This window comes from Oncorhynchus gorbuscha, linkage group LG20 (assembly GCF_021184085.1).
Source record: "Oncorhynchus gorbuscha isolate QuinsamMale2020 ecotype Even-year linkage group LG20, OgorEven_v1.0, whole genome shotgun sequence".
Taxonomy (NCBI): domain Eukaryota; kingdom Metazoa; phylum Chordata; class Actinopteri; order Salmoniformes; family Salmonidae; genus Oncorhynchus; species Oncorhynchus gorbuscha.
In genome coordinates this window covers 33,998,329-34,015,118 of record NC_060192.1, presented here as the reverse complement: position 1 = coordinate 34,015,118, position 16,790 = coordinate 33,998,329, and the positions used below count along the sequence as shown (strand labels likewise).

Genomic DNA, 16,790 nt, shown 5'->3' with positions numbered 1-16,790 from the left:
TCCCAGATAGGTGAGAGCGACTGCTACACACACACACTCCCAGATAGGTGAGAGCGACTGCTACACACACACACACACACACACACTCTCCCAGATAGGTGAGAGCGACTGCTACACACACACACACACACACACACACACACACACACTGTCCCAGATAGGTGAGAGCGACTGCTACACACACACACACACACACTGTCCCAGATAGGTGAGAGCGACTGCTACACACACACACACACACACACTCTCCCAGATAGGTGAGAGCGACTGCTACACACACACACACACACACACACACACACACACACACACACACACACACTCTCCCAGATAGGTGAGAGCGACTGCTACACACACACTCTCCCAGATAGGTGAGAGCGACTGCTACACACACACTCTCCCAGATAGGTGAGAGCGACTGCTACACACACACACACACTCTCCCAGATAGGTGAGAGCGACTGCTACACACACACACACACTCTCCCAGATAGGTGAGAGCGACTGCTACACACACACACACACACACACACACACACACACACACACACACACACACACACACACACACACACACACACACACACACTCTCCCCGATAGGTGAGAGCGACTGCTACACATCCCCCCTGTCTTCCTTTAGAAAGTTTATTTCAACAGAAACACATTTCAGACGGCACACACACACACTCTCCGATAGAAATATGTGAGCTGAACACATTATCTCCAAGGTCACCCCACGGCTCTAATACACTTTCACTTTCGCCTCGCTCTCCTCGTAATTTCAGATTAGCTGTAATCAGATTACGCCTAATCTGTGTAGGAAGAAAAGCACCCCAGTAGACAGACAGACAGACACCCTTCTGGCTGTGTGTCACGTATGAGAACATGCCCTTAATGGAGACTTACAGAGAATTCTCTATATTTTGTGTTCTTTCAGAGTGATCTGAGTAGTCACTCTGCACCCATCTCATTTCCCCAGTTGGTTGAACCAATAAATCATTTGTAGTTTCACCATGTCTCCACAGAAATATATTAAGTCTTTCTTTATATGGCTTTATTCTCTTTTTACACTCTCCTTCCCTCTTTCTCTCACTCTTTATTTGTTTTTAATGATGCAGCTTTTGGGCCAATACAGGTATTTAAAAAAAATAAAAAATAAAACAATATCTCTCTCAGAAATGGCAGGACATCATAAAAGAGGTGAAGTTTCTCCAGAAGATTCAACATCCCAACAGCATAGAGTATAAGGGCTGCTACCTACGAGAACACACAGCATGGGTAAGACACACACACACAGTGGAGTATGGAGGGCTACTACCTATGAAACCCAGAAAAACACACCATCACACACATTTTGAGGTTAAAACTCCCAGTGAGATGTTTCAGTAACCTTACCTTCAGGTGTATATCCATGGACCTGTTTTCTTCCTGGATGTGTGTTTAGCTGGTGATGGAGTACTGTCTGGGCTCCGCTTCTGATGTTCTAGAAGGTAAAACATTCTAGAAACATTAACCTTCCTTTTTGTGTTGTACTACATCGTGGTCAATTTCGACTGTGTTTGACACAATGTGTCTTTTTACAAATTTTTAGCAAATGTTTTCTAAAATATCCTCTCTCACTCATCCCGTAGTTCATAAAAATCCCCTTCAGGAAATGGAGATCGCTGCCATTACCCATGGAGCTTTGCAGGGGTTGGCCTACCTTCACTCACACAACATGATTCACAGGTGAGACAGAGGAGAATTCAGGAACAAGATGACACCTACTGACCCAGTGGTACTTGTCCATAATGAGATTACACCTACTGACCCAGTGGTACTTGTCCATAATGAGATTACACCTACTGACCCAGTGGTACTTGTCCATAATGATATTACACCTACTGACCCAGTGGTACTTGTCCATAATGAGATTACACCTACTGACCCAGTGGTACTTGTCCATAATGAGATTACACCTACTGACCCAGTGGTACTTGTCCATAATGAGATTACACCTACTGACCCAGTGGTACTTGTCCATAATGAGATTACACCTACTGACCCAGTGGTACTTGTCCATAATGAGATTACACCTACTGACTCAGTGGTACTTGTCCATACCGAGATTACACCTACTGACCCAGTGGTACTTGTCCATAATGAGATTACACCTACTGACCCAGTGGTACTTGTCCATAATGAGATTACACCTACTGACCCAGTGGTACTTGTCCATAATGAGATTACACCTACTGACCCAGTGGTACTTGTCCATACCGAGATTACACCTACTGACCCAGTGGTACTTGTCCATAATGAGATTACACCTACTGACCCAGTGGTACTTGTCCATAATGAGATTACACCTACTGACCCAGTGGTACTTGTCCATAATGAGATTACACCTACTGACCCAGTGGTACTTGTCCATAATGAGATTACACCTACTGACCCAGTGGTACTTGTCCATAATGAGATTACACCTACTGACCCAGTGGTACTTGTCCATAATGAGATTACACCTACTGACCCAGTGGTACTTGTCCATAATGAGATTACACCTACTGACTCAGTGGTACTTGTCCATACCGAGATTACACCTACTGACCCAGTGGTACTTGTCCATAATGAGATTACACCTACTGACCCAGTGGTACTTGTCCATAATGAGATTACACCTACTGACCCAGTAGTACTTGTCCATAATGAGATTACACCTACTGACCCAGTGGTACTTGTCCATAATGAGATTACACCTACTGACCCAGTGGTACTTGTCCATAATGAGATTACACCTACTGACCCAGTGGTACTTGTCCATAATGAGATTACACCTACTGACCCAGTGGTACTTGTCCATAATGAGATTAAACCTACTGACCCAGTGGTACTTGTCCATAATGAGATTACACCTACTGACCCAGTGGTACTTGTCCATAATGAGATTACACCTACTGACCCAGTGGTACTTGTCCATAATGAGATTAGCATGTGGTCCAAAGTACTGTTTTGAAAATCTCGTTCCCTCTCCAGAGACATCAAGGCTGGTAACATCCTCCTGACGGAGCCAGGACAGGTCAAGCTAGCTGACTTTGGCTCCGCCTCCATTGCCTCGCCAGCCAACTCTTTTGTGGGGACTCCATATTGGTGAGGGACAGCAGAGCCCAACAGTCAGCGGGGTCTACCAGGGGGTGAAGCTTTGACCGTGTGATGACAAGTTTTTATTTCTTGACATGCCTTCTATAGGCTCTACCCGACATGCCTTCTATAGGCTCTACCCGACATGCCTTCTATAGGCTCTACCCGACATGCCTTCTATAGGCTCTACCCGACATGCCTTCTATAGGCTCTACCCGACATGCCTTCTATAGGCTCTACCCGACATGCCTTCTATAGGCTCTACCCGACATGCCTTCTATAGGCTCTACCCGACATGCCTTCTATAGGCTCTACCCGACATGCCTTCTATAGGCTCTACCCGACATGCCTTCTATAGGCTCTACCCGACATGCCTTCTATAGGCTCTACCCGACATGCCTTCTATAGGCTCTACCCGACATGCCTTCTATAGGCTCTACCCGACATGCCTTCTATAGGCTCTACATGTGCCATTATACACCATCTCTGTTGGCAAAATGTTCAATGATTGTAATTGAGCTCTCTGTCTGTCTATCTCTCTCTCTCTCCTCTTCACCTCCTCCTTGCTCTTGCCCCTCCCCCTCTTTCTCCAGGATGGCCCCAGAAGTGATCTTGGCCATGGACGAGGGCCAGTATGACGGGAAGGTGGACGTCTGGTCCCTGGGGATCACCTGTGTAGAACTAGGTAGGTAGATGTGTGTGGGTGGTTTTCAATTGTTTATATGTGCAACATACCGTGTGTGTAAACCCATGTCTGTGTATGTGACTAATGTGTGTGTAAACCCATGTCTGTGTATGTGACTAATGTGTGTGTGTAACTCTGTGTATGTGACTAATGTGTGTGTAAACCCATGTCTGTGTATGTGACTAATGTGTGTGTGTAACTCTGTGTATGTGACTAATGTGTGTGTAAACCCATGTCTGTGTATGTGACTAATGTGTGTGTGTAACTCTGTGTATGTGACTAATGTGTGTGTAAACCCATGTCTGTGTATGTGACTAATGTGTGTGTGTAACTCTGTGTATGTGACTAATGTGTGTGTAAACCCATGTCTGTGTATGTGACTAACGTGTGTGTATGTGACTAATGTGTGTGTAACTCTTGTGTCTTGTGTGCAGCGGAGAGAAAGCCTCCTCTGTTCAATATGAACGCTATGAGTGCCTTATACCACATAGCGCAGAATGAGAGCCCTACGCTGCAGTCCAGCGACTGGTGAGTGTGTTCTACACAGACTATCTCACACACACAGACACACACACCAGAGTTTCCGTTAGCTGTAAAAATATTTAAAAAACAACGTTCAGTGCAGAGAAATCAAATTTGTACCGGCCAATAGTGTGGGCGTGAAAAAGGAATCTCATTGCGGAATAATTATTTTTAGCCTATTCATTGTTGGAATACCAGTTGATGTAAATACATTTGACCGGTCATACTTAACAGTTTATGGGTTCATTTGCATAATTTAGTGGAATTAAATTGGTGTGTGTGTGTGTGTGTGTGTGTGTGTGTGTGTGTGTGTGTGTGTGTGTGTGTGTGTGTGTGTGTGTGTGTGTGTGTGTGTGTGTGTGTGTGTGTGTATATTCGTTCTGTGTGTGTGTGTATATTCGTTCTATCTTATCACATGTGGAAAATCTGTCAGACTGTGCTTTTATAAGTCCAGTCCTGTTGAGAGAAAAAAAAATACAAAATTGGGCCACGATTAAAAAGAGCTACTATTTTTATTTCTAAACTGGTAATTGAAACGCGCTTCCCATTCGCCATTCAAATGCATACTGGAAGGCAGGCTTCATCAGCACGTCACACGCCACTTTGCAATGAGGTAGAGGCAGGGTGCATTTTGAAAACATATACTTGAAACCTGAACATTTTACAACATATTATAAAATAAAAAAAATTAGTTCACCTTTATTTAACTAGGTAGGATGGTTGAGAACAAGTTCTTATTTACAACTGCGACCTGGCCAAGATAAAGCAGTGCGACACAAACAACAACACCATGTGTGTTACACATGGAACATACAGTCAATAATAAATTTAAGACATTTACATTTAAGTCATTTAGCAGACGCTCTTATCCAGAGCGACTTACAAATTGGTGCATTCACCTTATGACATCCAGTGGAACAGTCACTTTACAATAGTGCATCTAAATCTTAAAGGGGGGGGGGTGAGAAGGATTACTAGGTATTCCTTAAAGAGGTGGGGTTTCAGGTGTCTCCGGAAGGTGGTGATTGACTCCGCTGTCCTGGTGTCGTGAGGGAGTTTGTTCCACCATTGGGGGGCCAGAGCAGCGAACAGTTTTGACTGGGCTGAGCGGGAGCTGTACTTCCTCAGTGGTAGGGAGGCGAGCAGGCCAGAGGTGGATGAACGCAGTGCCCTTGTTTGGGTGTAGGGCCTGATCAGAGCCTGGAGGTACTGAGGTGCCGTTCCCCTCACAGCTCCGTAGGCAAGCACCATGGTCTTGTAGCAGATGCTACAAAGAGGATAATTTAGTTTCCCCTAGCTGTAAAAAAAAATAAAAAGCTACGTTGTGGATCGTTTTAAATCACATTGCCTACGGTCGGGAAAGAAAAGCAGCGCATGCTGCAAATACCAAATAGATGAGCTGAGTTGTGACTGTCAGTGAAAAGTAGAAGGGCTCTGCCAGGCATATCGCTGTATTTCTAAATGAAATTGTGAGAACATAGTTTGGAAAACAAATGGCTGTTGTAAAGCAAATAAAAGACTCTAACCTGTCTTTATATTTATCAAAGTTCTCAACTTAATTGAGTGAACAAATGTAGTCCTATATGCTAGCTTATTGGCACCAGCAGAGAGCATCGGCCGTATCCCCAGTGAGTGGACACTGAGCATGTTCACTCTTTATCATCGTTGGGTCAGTGCCACTTATGTTTGTTTCTGGACAATACTTTCCTCCTCCAGTTTAGATGGACGTCATTTTCTATGTGTCTCCCCTTCTCTGAGGCCTGTTTATATGGACAGCTTTGATGTTATTGATCTGTTTGTCATTGTCTGCAGAGTAGGCTACCCTGTTATTTGTCATATTAAGAAAAGATTCAGCTGACGTCTCCAGTCATACAAAGTGTAGTAGAATTGTATGAAATGTGTTTTCCCGTGCAAAGAAAGAAGCATGTCTGATATAGCCTATAGCCCAGGCCTCTACTCTATACGCCACTTAGCCACACATTGAACTGTCTTTTTTGAGTTGTATTATAAACCTAAATCATGACTAGCCAATCTACTCATCACATTCTGAATAGTGGACTGTCTTACATCAGTCTCTGCAAAAGTGATATTGCATGTGATGACTCCTTGATGTCCCCAGTCCACCTGACCGTGCTGCTGCTCCAGTTTCAACTGTTCTGCCTTGTTATTATTCAACCATGCTGGTCATTTATGAACATTTCAACATCTTGGCCATGTTCTGTTATAATCTCCACCCGGCACAGCCAGAAGAGGACTGGCCACCCCACATAGCCTGGTTCCTCTCTACGTTTCTTCCTAGGTTTTGGCCTTTCATGGGAGTTTTTCCTAGCCACCGTGCTTCTACACCTGCATGTCTTGCTGTTTGGGGTTTTAGGCTGGGTTTCTGTACAGCACTTTGAGATATCAGCTGATGTACGAAGGGCTATATAAATCAATTTGATTTGGAATGCTTAATTTTAAATGTGCATTCACGGTGAACATTTGCTTCCCCCAAACTTAACTCACACGAGCCGGCTCGTATGCTTTGGCTTGTGATTTAGCTCTTCGTTACTCATCTTGTTGTCTTAGGAAACGTAAAGGTGGACAGTTCTTCTAATGTCTTCAATGTGAGCGGTAAAGAAGGACGTGTCGTTGCATCCTCCACGTTCTGTTCGGATGAATTACCATGATCAACATGTGATTTCTGTCATTCTGAGCACCGTGGGTGGACTCCCTAATCAGGGTACGCACCCTGAGCACGGTGGGTGGACTCCCTAATCAGGGTACGCACCCTGAGCACGGTGGGTGGACTCCCTAATCAGGGTACGCACCCTGAGCACGGTGGGTGGACTCCTAATCAGGGTACGCACCCTGAGCACGGTGGGTGGACTCCCTAATCAGGGTACGCACCCTGAGCACGGTGGGTGGACTCCCTAATCAGGGTACGCACCCTGAGCACGGTGGGTGGACTCCCTAATCAGGGTACGCACCCTGAGCACGGTGGGTGGACTCCCTAATCAGGGTACGCACCCTGAGCACGGTGGGTGGACTCCCTAATCAGGGTACGCACCCTGAGCACGGTGGGTGGACTCCCTAATCAGGGTACGCACCCTGAGCACGGTGGGTGGACTCCCTAATCAGGGTACGCACCCTGAGCACGGTGGGTGGACTCCCTAATCAGGGTACGCACCCTGAGCACGGTGGGTGGACTCCCTAATCAGGGTACGCACCCTGAGCACGGTGGGTGGACTCCTAATCAGGGTACGCACCCTGAGCACGGTGGGTGGACTCCCTAATCAGGTACGCACCCTGAGCACGGTGGGTGGACTCCCTAATCAGGGTACGCACCCTGAGCACGGTGGGTGGACTCCTAATCAGGGTACGCACCCTGAGCACGGTGGGTGGACTCCCTAATCAGGGTACGCACCCTGAGCACGGTGGGTGGACTCCCTAATCAGGGTACGCACCCTGAGCACGGTGGGTGGACTCCCTAATCAGGGTACGCACCCTGAGCACGGTGGGTGGACTCCCTAATCAGGGTACGCACCCTGAGCACGGTGGGTGGACTCCCTAATCAGGGTACGCACCCTGAGCACGGTGGGTGGACTCCTAATCAGGGTACGCACCCTGAGCACGGTGGGTGGACTCCCTAATCAGGGTACGCACCCTGAGCACGGTGGGTGGACTCCCTAATCAGGGTACGCACCCTGAGCACGGTGGGTGGACTCCCTAATCAGGGTACGCACCGTGGGTGGACTCCCTAATCAGGGTACGCACCGTGGGTGGACTCCCTAATCAGGGTACGCACCGTGGGTGGACTCCCTAATCAGGGTACGCACCGTGGGTGGACTCCCTAATCAGGGTACGCACCGTGGGTGGACTCCCTAATCAGGGTACGCACCGTGGGTGGGCTCCCTAATCAGGGTACGCACCGTGGGTGGACTCCCTAATCAGGGTACGCACCGTGGGTGGACTCCCTAATCAGGGTACGCACCCTGAGCACGGTGGGTGGACTCCCTAATCAGGGTACGCACCCTGAGCACGGTGGGTGGACTCCCTAATCAGGGTACGCACCCTGAGCACGGTGGGTGGACTCCCTAATCAGGGTACGCACCCTGAGCACGGTGGGTGGACTCCCTAATCAGGGTACGCACCCTGAGCACGGTGGGTGGACTCCCTAATCAGGGTACGCACCCTGAGCACGGTGGGTGGACTCCCTAATCAGGGTACGCACCCTGAGCACCGTGGGTGGACTCCCTAATCAGGGTACGCACCCAATACATACGGGGTCCGGTACATTTCTTAAATGTCCGGTGCCACATTTTCATAACGGAAACCCTGAGACACACACACACACACACACACACACACACAACTCCAGGTATTTTCACAAGGATATATCATTTTATTGTAGTACTATAGCTATCACCCATTAGGTGATGGATTTTACTGTTACTTCAATGGAATTGTGACTGTTTTTTTTTTTCTTCTTCACTTACTCTTTATCCCTCCCTCCTTCCCTTCCTCTCTCTATGCAGGACGGATTACTTTAGAAACTTTGTTGATTCCTGCCTTCAGAAAATCCCCCAGGATAGACCCAAGTCTGACCATCTACTAAACGTGAGAACACTTTAAAAAAAAAAAAATAATAAATTGACATGAAGATTTTAGTTTTTTTTTTTTTTTTCGCATAAAGTCCTCTTTTAAAATAACCGATCTCAGTCCTCTTTAAAGTGAACTCGGGGTAAAAAAAAAAAAAAAAAAAGCTAAAGAACTGTTCTCTTTATATTCACAAAATAGTTTACAGAGTACTTGTTGCATTCACATCACTATGTTTAAAAACGAACCAAGATATTCACTCAATGCACTTTGGGGTTTTTACAAAGTGCAGGATGAGCCATTCCATCAGAATCTGTTCTCAGACAGCTATATATATATATTAACCTTTATTTAACTAGGCAAGTCAGTTCAGAACAATTTCTTATTTATAATGACTGCCTACACCGGGCAAACCCAGACGACACTGAGCAAATTGTGCTCCGCCCTATGGGACTCCCAATCACGGCTGGTTGTGATACAGCCAACTTACATTTTGGAATCTTATAGATTGCAATTGGTTAAAATGTGAGACAAAAGTCTTCTGAGTGGCGCTGTGATGAAAGGCACTGCATCGCAGTACTGGCTGTGCCACTAAAGATTCTGGGTTCAATCACAGGCTCTGTCGCAGCCGGAAGCGACCGGGAGACCCATGGTTCGGTGCACAATTGGCCCAGCATCGTGTCCTTGTCAAATCGTGCACTAGCGAATCCTGTGGCGGGCCGAGCGCAGTGCACGCTGACACGGTCGCCAGGTGTACGGTGTTTCCTCCGACACATTGGTGCAGCTGGCTTCCTGGTTAAGTGGGCATTTTGTCAAGAAGCAGTGCGGTTGGTTGTGTTCGTACGGGAGTTACAGCGATGAGACAAGACTAACTACCAATTTGGATTCCACGAAATTGGGGGGAAAAAGCCGTAAAGCAACAAATAATAATAATAATAATAATCGATTCAAAATATGAGACATAATAAATGTAATCAGAAGATACTATTAACATGTAAATATTATTGGTAACAGAATAAATAGCAGAAGAGTTAACTGCAGATTGAATAATTAATTTATACACCCAATATAGGCGACTGCCCCTTTAAGAGCGAGAATTGTTCCCAGCCTATAGATTACGGTGTTCTCTCTATTCAAACCCCTCTATGGAATATACCACTGACTTAACACCCAGCCTATAGATCACATATTGCAAACACATAATCTGAACAAAAAAATTCCACGCATATTTTGGCATTTCTGTGCATCCTTGACAATTGCTAATCAATATCCAACGACTGCACACATTTTCTTTCTGCAAAACTGCACACCATCTTCTCTCACCTATGGCACCAATGTGAGGGGTTATGGCAGTAGTCTAGGGGTTATGTCAGTAGTCTAGGGGTTGTGTCAGTAGTCTAGGGGTTGTGTCAGTAGTCTAGGGGTTGTGTCAGTAGTCTAGGGGTTGTGTCAGTAGTCTAGGGGTTGTGTCAGTAGTCTAGGGGTTGTGTCAGTAGTCTAGGGGTTGTGTCAGTAGTCTAGGGGTTGTGTCAGTAGTCTAGGGGTTGTGTCAGTAGTCTAGGGGTTGTGTCAGTAGTCTAGGGGTTGTGTCAGTAGTCTAGGGGTTGTGTCAGTAGTCTAGGGGTTGTGTCAGTAGTCTAGGGGTTGTGTCAGTAGTCTAGGGGTTGTGTCAGTAGTCTAGGGGTTGTGTCAGTAGTCTAGGGGTTGTGTCAGTAGTCTAGGGGTTGTGTCAGTAGTCTAGGGGTTGTGTCAGTAGTCTAGGGGTTGTGTCAGTAGTCTAGGGGTTGTGTCAGTAGTCTAGGGGCTGTGTCAGTAGTCTAGGGGCTGTGTCAGTAGTCTAGGGGCTGTGTCAGTAGTCTAGGGGCTGTGTCAGTAGTCTAGGGGCTGTGTCAGTAGTCTAGGGGCTGTGTCAGTAGTCTAGGGGCTGTGTCAGTAGTCTAGGGGCTGTGTCAGTAGTCTAGGGGCTGTGTCAGTAGTCTAGGGGCTGTGTCAGTAGTCTAGGGGCTGTGTCAGTAGTCTAGGGGCTGTGTCAGTAGTCTAGGGGCTGTGTCAGTAGTCTAGGGGCTGTGTCAGTAGTCTAGGGGCTGTGTCAGTAGTCTAGGGGCTGTGTCAGTAGTCTAGGGGTTGTGTCAGTAGTCTAGGGGTTGTGTCAGTAGTCTAGGGGTTGTGTCAGTAGTCTAGGGGTTGTGTCAGTAGTCTAGGGGTTGTGTCAGTAGTCTAGGGGTTGTGTCAGTAGTCTAGGGGTTGTGTCAGTAGTCTAGGGGTTGTGTCAGTAGTCTAGTGTGAGGGGTTATGACAGTAGTCTAGGGGTTGTGTCAGTAGTCTAGGGGTTGTGTCAGTAGTCTAGGGGCTGTGTCAGTAGTCTAGGGGCTGTGTCAGTAGTCTAGGGGCTGTGTCAGTAGTCTAGGGGCTGTGTCAGTAGTCTAGGGGCTGTGTCAGTAGTCTAGGGGCTGTGTCAGTAGTCTAGGGGCTGTGTCAGTAGTCTAGGGGCTGTGTCAGTAGTCTAGGGGCTGTGTCAGTAGTCTAGGGGCTGTGTCAGTAGTCTAGGGGCTGTGTCAGTAGTCTAGGGGCTGTGTCAGTAGTCTAGGGGCTGTGTCAGTAGTCTAGGGGCTGTGTCAGTAGTCTAGGGGCTGTGTCAGTAGTCTAGGGGCTGTGTCAGTAGTCTAGGGGCTGTGTCAGTAGTCTAGGGGCTGTGTCAGTAGTCTAGGGGCTGTGTCAGTAGTCTAGTGTGAGGGGCTGTGTCAGTAGTCTAGTGTGAGGAGTTGTGTCAGTAGTCTAGTGTGAGGAGTTATGTCAGTAGTCTAGTGTGAGGAGTTATGTCAGTAGTCTAGGGGCTGTGTCAGTAGTCTAGGGGCTGTGTCAGTAGTCTAGGGGTTATGTCAGTAGTCTAGGGGCTGTGTCAGTAGTCTAGGGGCTGTGTCAGTAGTCTAGGGGCTGTGTCAGTAGTCTAGGGGTTGTGTCAGTAGTCTAGGGGTTGTGTCAGTAGTCTAGTGTGAGGGGTTATGACAGTAGTCTAGGGGTTGTGTCAGTAGTCTAGGGGCTGTGTCAGTAGTCTAGGGGCTGTGTCAGTAGTCTAGGGGCTGTGTCAGTAGTCTAGGGGCTGTGTCAGTAGTCTAGGGGCTGTGTCAGTAGTCTAGGGGCTGTGTCAGTAGTCTAGGGGCTGTGTCAGTAGTCTAGGGGCTGTGTCAGTAGTCTAGGGGCTGTGTCAGTAGTCTAGGGGCTGTGTCAGTAGTCTAGGGGCTGTGTCAGTAGTCTAGGGGCTGTGTCAGTAGTCTAGGGGCTGTGTCAGTAGTCTAGGGGCTGTGTCAGTAGTCTAGTGTGAGGGGCTGTGTCAGTAGTCTAGTGTGAGGAGTTGTGTCAGTAGTCTAGTGTGAGGAGTTATGTCAGTAGTCTAGTGTGAGGAGTTATGTCAGTAGTCTAGGGGCTGTGTCAGTAGTCTAGGGGCTGTGTCAGTAGTCTAGGGGCTGTGTCAGTAGTCTAGGGGTTGTGTCAGTAGTCTAGTGTGAGGGGTTATGACAGTAGTCTAGGGGTTGTGTCAGTAGTCTAGGGGTTGTCAGTAGTCTAGTGTGAGGGGTTGTGTCAGTAGTCTAGTGTGAGGGGTTGTGTCAGTAGTCTAGTGTGAGGGGTTGTGTCAGTAGTCTAGTGTGAGGGGTTGTGTCAGTAGTCTAGTGTGAGGGGTTATGTCAGTAGTCTAGTGTGAGGGGTTATGACAGTAGTCTAGGGGCTGTGTCAGTAGTCTAGGGGCTGTGTCAGTAGTCTAGGGGCTGTGTCAGTAGTCTAGGGGTTGTGTCAGTAGTCTAGTGTGAGGGGTTATGACAGTAGTCTAGTGTGAGGGGTTATGACAGTAGTCTAGTGTGAGGGGTTATGACAGTAGTCTAGGGGTTGTGTCAGTAGTCTAGGGGTTGTCAGTAGTCTAGTGTGAGGGGTTGTGTCAGTAGTCTAGTGTGAGGGGTTGTGTCAGTAGTCTAGTGTGAGGGGTTGTGTCAGTAGTCTAGTGTGAGGGGTTATGTCAGTAGTCTAGTGTGAGGGGTTATGACAGTAGTCTAGGGGTTGTGTCAGTAGTCTAGGGGTTGTCAGTAGTCTAGGGGTTGTGTGTAGAGTGTGAGGGGTTGTGTCAGTAGTCTAGTGTGAGGGGTTGTGTCAGTAGTCTAGTGTGAGGGGTTATGTCAGTAGTCTAGTGTGAGGGGTTATGTCAGTAGTCTAGTGTGAGGGGTTATGGCAGGGGGAACGGTGTTGCAGTAGTCCAGTGTGTCGTGCAGGAATAATGACAGCAAACCTGGGAAGCTTTGCGTTCACATTGCCCTAAAAAATAAATCGCACCGCAGAATTCAAGCGAACTGAACTCCGACCAACTCTCGATCTCAGTTCGGTTCGGGGTTCTTTTGAGAGGTCTCAGTTCCAAGCGCACCAAGTTCACTAAAATTGTCTGAAAGGCACGAAGTGTGAAAACGCCCTAAACAATAATGCTATGTAAATGTCAACTGCTGAACTGAATAGGCTTGAATTAATAAATGAACATTACCCCGTCCTTCCCCTCCTTCACACTTTCCCTCCCCCTCCTCCCTCCCCCTTCTCCCCCTTCTCCCCCTCCTCCCCCTCCTCCCCCTCCTCCCTCCCCCTCCTCCCTCCCCATCCTCCCTCCCCCTCCTCCCCCTCCTCCCTCCCCCTCCTCCCCCTCCCCATCCCTCCTCCCCCTCCTCCCTCCCCCTCCTCCCTCCCCATCCTCCCTCCCCCTCCTCCCTCCCCATCCTCCCTCCCCCTCCTCCCCCTCCTCCCTCCCCCTCCTCCCCCCCTCCTCCCTCCCCCTCCTCCCTCCCCCTCCTCCCCCTCCTCCCTCCCCCTCCTCCCCCCCCCTCCTCCCCCTCCCTCCCCTCCTCCCTCCCCTCCTCCCCTCCTCCCTCCCCCTCCTCCCCCCCTCCCCCTCCTCCCTCTCCTCCTCCCTCCTCCCTCCCCCTCCTCCCTCCCCCTCCTCCCTCCCTCTCCTCCCCTCTCCTCCCCCTCCCCCCCCCCTCCCTCCCCTCCCCCTCCCCTCCTCCCCTCCCTCCCTCCCCCTCCTCCCCTCTCCTCCTCCCTCCTCCCTCCCCCCCTCCTCCCTCCCCTCCTCCCTCCCCCTCCTCCCTCCCCCTCCTCCCTCCCCCTCCTCCCTCCCTCTCCTCCCTCTCCTCCCCCTCCTCCCTCCTCCTCCCTCTCCTCCCTCCCCCTCCCTCTCCTCCCTCCCCCTCCCTCCCCCTCCCTCTCCTCCTCCTCCTCCCTCCCTCCTCCTCCCTCCCCCTCCTCCCTCTCCTCCCCCTCCTCCCTCCCCCTCCTCCCTCCCCCTCCTCCCCTCCCTCCCTCTCCTCCTCCCTCTCCTCCCCCTCCTCCCTCCCCCCCTCCTCCCTCCTCCTCCCCCTCCTCCCTCCCTCCCCCTCCTCCCTCCCTCCTCCCCTCCCTCCCTCCCTCCCTCTCCTCCCTCCCCCTCCCTCCCCCTCCCCTCCCTCCCCCCCCCCCTCCTCCCCCCCTCCTCCTCCCCCTCCTTCCTCCCCCTCCTCCTCCCCCTCCCTCCCCCCTCCTCCCTCTCCTCCCCCTCCTCCCTCCCCCCCTCCCTCCCTCTCCTCTCCTCTCCTCCCCCCTCCTCCCTCCTCCTCCCTCTCCTCCTCCTCCTCCCTCCTCCTCCCTTCCCCTCCTCCCTCCCTCACCTCCCTCCCTCTCCCCCTCCTCCCTCCCTCTCCTCCCCCTCCTCCCCCTGTAGCATGCGTTTGTCCAGCGGGAGCGTCCAGACTCTGTTCTTATGGATCTGATCCTGAGGACCAAAGAGGCGGTCAGGGAGCTGGACAACCTGCAGTACCGTAAGATGAAGAAGATCCTGTTCCAGGAGGCTCACAACGGACCACAGGCTGAGACACAGGATGGAGACGAGGTGTGTGTGGTGGTGAAGGGGAAGAGGGTGTGTGTGTGTGTGTGTGTGTGTGTGTGGGGGGGGTAGTTTGCATGTAATCTTCAGTACCAATCAGAGCAGAGGTAGCAGCCAGGGGATGAAACTGAACATACTATCTGACCACTCTCTGTTTTCCTATTTGTGAGGCTGTCTGTCTCACTCCCCCTCTCTCTCTCTGTCTCTGTCTCTCTCTCTCTTGCTGTCTGTCTCTCTCTCACTGTCTGGGTGTCTCTCTCTCTGTCTGGGTGTGTCTAGGAGGTGGAGCACGGTGCAGGTCGTACAGACACAGTGAACAGTGTGGGCAGTAACCAGTCCATCCCCAGTATGTCTATCAGCTCTCAGAGCAGCTCAGTCAACAGTCTGAATGAAGCAGCACAGGACGACCGCAGTGAACTGGACCTGATGGAGGGAGACCACACGGTCATGTCCAACAGCTCTGTCATACACCTCAAACTGGTGGGGCTACTACACACTGAAGTGATGATGGCCGGGAAACCGCTGGCCGGGAAGACGCTGTTTTGGAGGATATATTGGCATGGGTGTTAGGCCCGAGACTAAGCGACCCCGTGCCAATATATCCTCCAAAACAACGGCTTCAAAGAAATTATCACTTTTATATATCGGGTTACCAACATATTCAAATGATTGACATACTTTAATTTAAAAACTTTATTTTGATATATTTATTCATACTATTTCCTTCTTCCGCGAGATATATACTGTACCAGTCAAAAGTTGACACATCTATTCATTCAATGGTTCTTATTTATTTGTGCTATTTTCTACATTGTAGAATAATAATGATGAAATCAGAACTATGAAATGACACATATGGTATCATGTAGTAACCCAAAAAAGTGTTAAACAAATCTAAATATATTTTAATATTTGAGGTTCTTCAAAGTATCCACCCTTTGCCTTGATGACAGTTTTGCACGCTCTTGGCATTCTCTCAACCAGATTCATGAGGTTGTCGTCTGGAATGCATTTCGATTAACAGGTGTGCCTTGTTAAAAGTGAATTGGTGGAATTTATTTTCTTATTAATGCATTTGAGCCAATCAGTTGTGTTGTGACAAGGTAGGGCTGTCGTATACAGAATATAGCCCTATTTTGTAAATGACCAAGAACATACTATGGCAAGAACAGCTCAAATAAGCAAAGAGAAACGCCAGTCCATCATTACTTTAAGACATGAAGGTCAGTCAATCTTGAAAATGTCAAGAACTTTAAAGGTTTCTTTAATTACAGTCACAAAAACCATCAAGCGCTATGATGAAACTGGCTCTCATGGGGAACGCCACAGGAAAGGAAGACCCAGAGTTACCTCTGCTGCAGAGGATAAGTTCATTAGAGTTACCAGCCTCAGAAATTGCAGCCCAAATGAATGCTTCAGAGAATTCAAGAAACGGACACATCTCAACATAAACATTTTTGGTTCCAACCTCCGTGTCTTTGAGACGCAGATTAGGTGAACGGATGATCTCTGCATGTGTGGTTCCCACCGTGAAGCATGGAGGAGGAAGTGTGATGGTGTGAGGGTGCATTGCTGATCATACTGTCTTTGATTTTATTTAGAATTCAAGGCACACTTAACCAGCATGGCTACTACAGCGATACGCCATCCCATCTGGTTTGTGCTTGGTGTGACGATCATTTGTTTTCCAACAGGACAATGACCCAAAACACACCTCCAGGCTGTGTAAGGGCTATTTGACCAAAAAGGATAGTGATAGATTGCTGCATCAGATGACCTGGCCTCCAGAATCACCCAAACTCAATCCAATTGAGATGGTTTGGGATGAGTTGGACCGCAGAGTGACGGAAAAGCAGCCAACAAGTGCTCAGCATATGTGGGAACTCCTTCAGGACTGTTTGAAAAGTGTTCCAGGTGAAGCTGGTTGAGAGGATGCCAAGAGTGTGCAAAGCTGTCATCAAGGCAAAGGATGGCTGCTTGATTCTAAAATATGT

The 16,790-nt window shown here is 48.9% G+C and overlaps 1 protein-coding gene across 3 annotated transcripts in view; it reads left to right on the top strand.

The window, feature by feature from the left end:
- Positions 1-16,790, top strand: part of LOC124007309 (serine/threonine-protein kinase TAO1-like) — a 49,911-nt gene that overhangs the window by 14,243 nt on the left and 18,878 nt on the right. For 2 of the 3 annotated variants that reach the window (XM_046317776.1, XM_046317775.1), the window contains 9 exons: positions 1,178-1,279; positions 1,446-1,491; positions 1,633-1,729; positions 3,017-3,130; positions 3,715-3,806; positions 4,241-4,334; positions 8,846-8,927; positions 14,635-14,802; positions 15,076-15,276. In XM_046317776.1, the coding sequence (XP_046173732.1) occupies positions 1,178-1,279; positions 1,446-1,491; positions 1,633-1,729; positions 3,017-3,130; positions 3,715-3,806; positions 4,241-4,334; positions 8,846-8,927; positions 14,635-14,802; positions 15,076-15,276 (996 nt within the window). The remainder of the gene's footprint in view (positions 1-1,177; positions 1,280-1,445; positions 1,492-1,632; positions 1,730-3,016; positions 3,131-3,714; positions 3,807-4,240; positions 4,335-8,845; positions 8,928-14,634; positions 14,803-15,075; positions 15,277-16,790) is intronic. The other variant, XM_046317777.1, reaches the window with a different exon arrangement.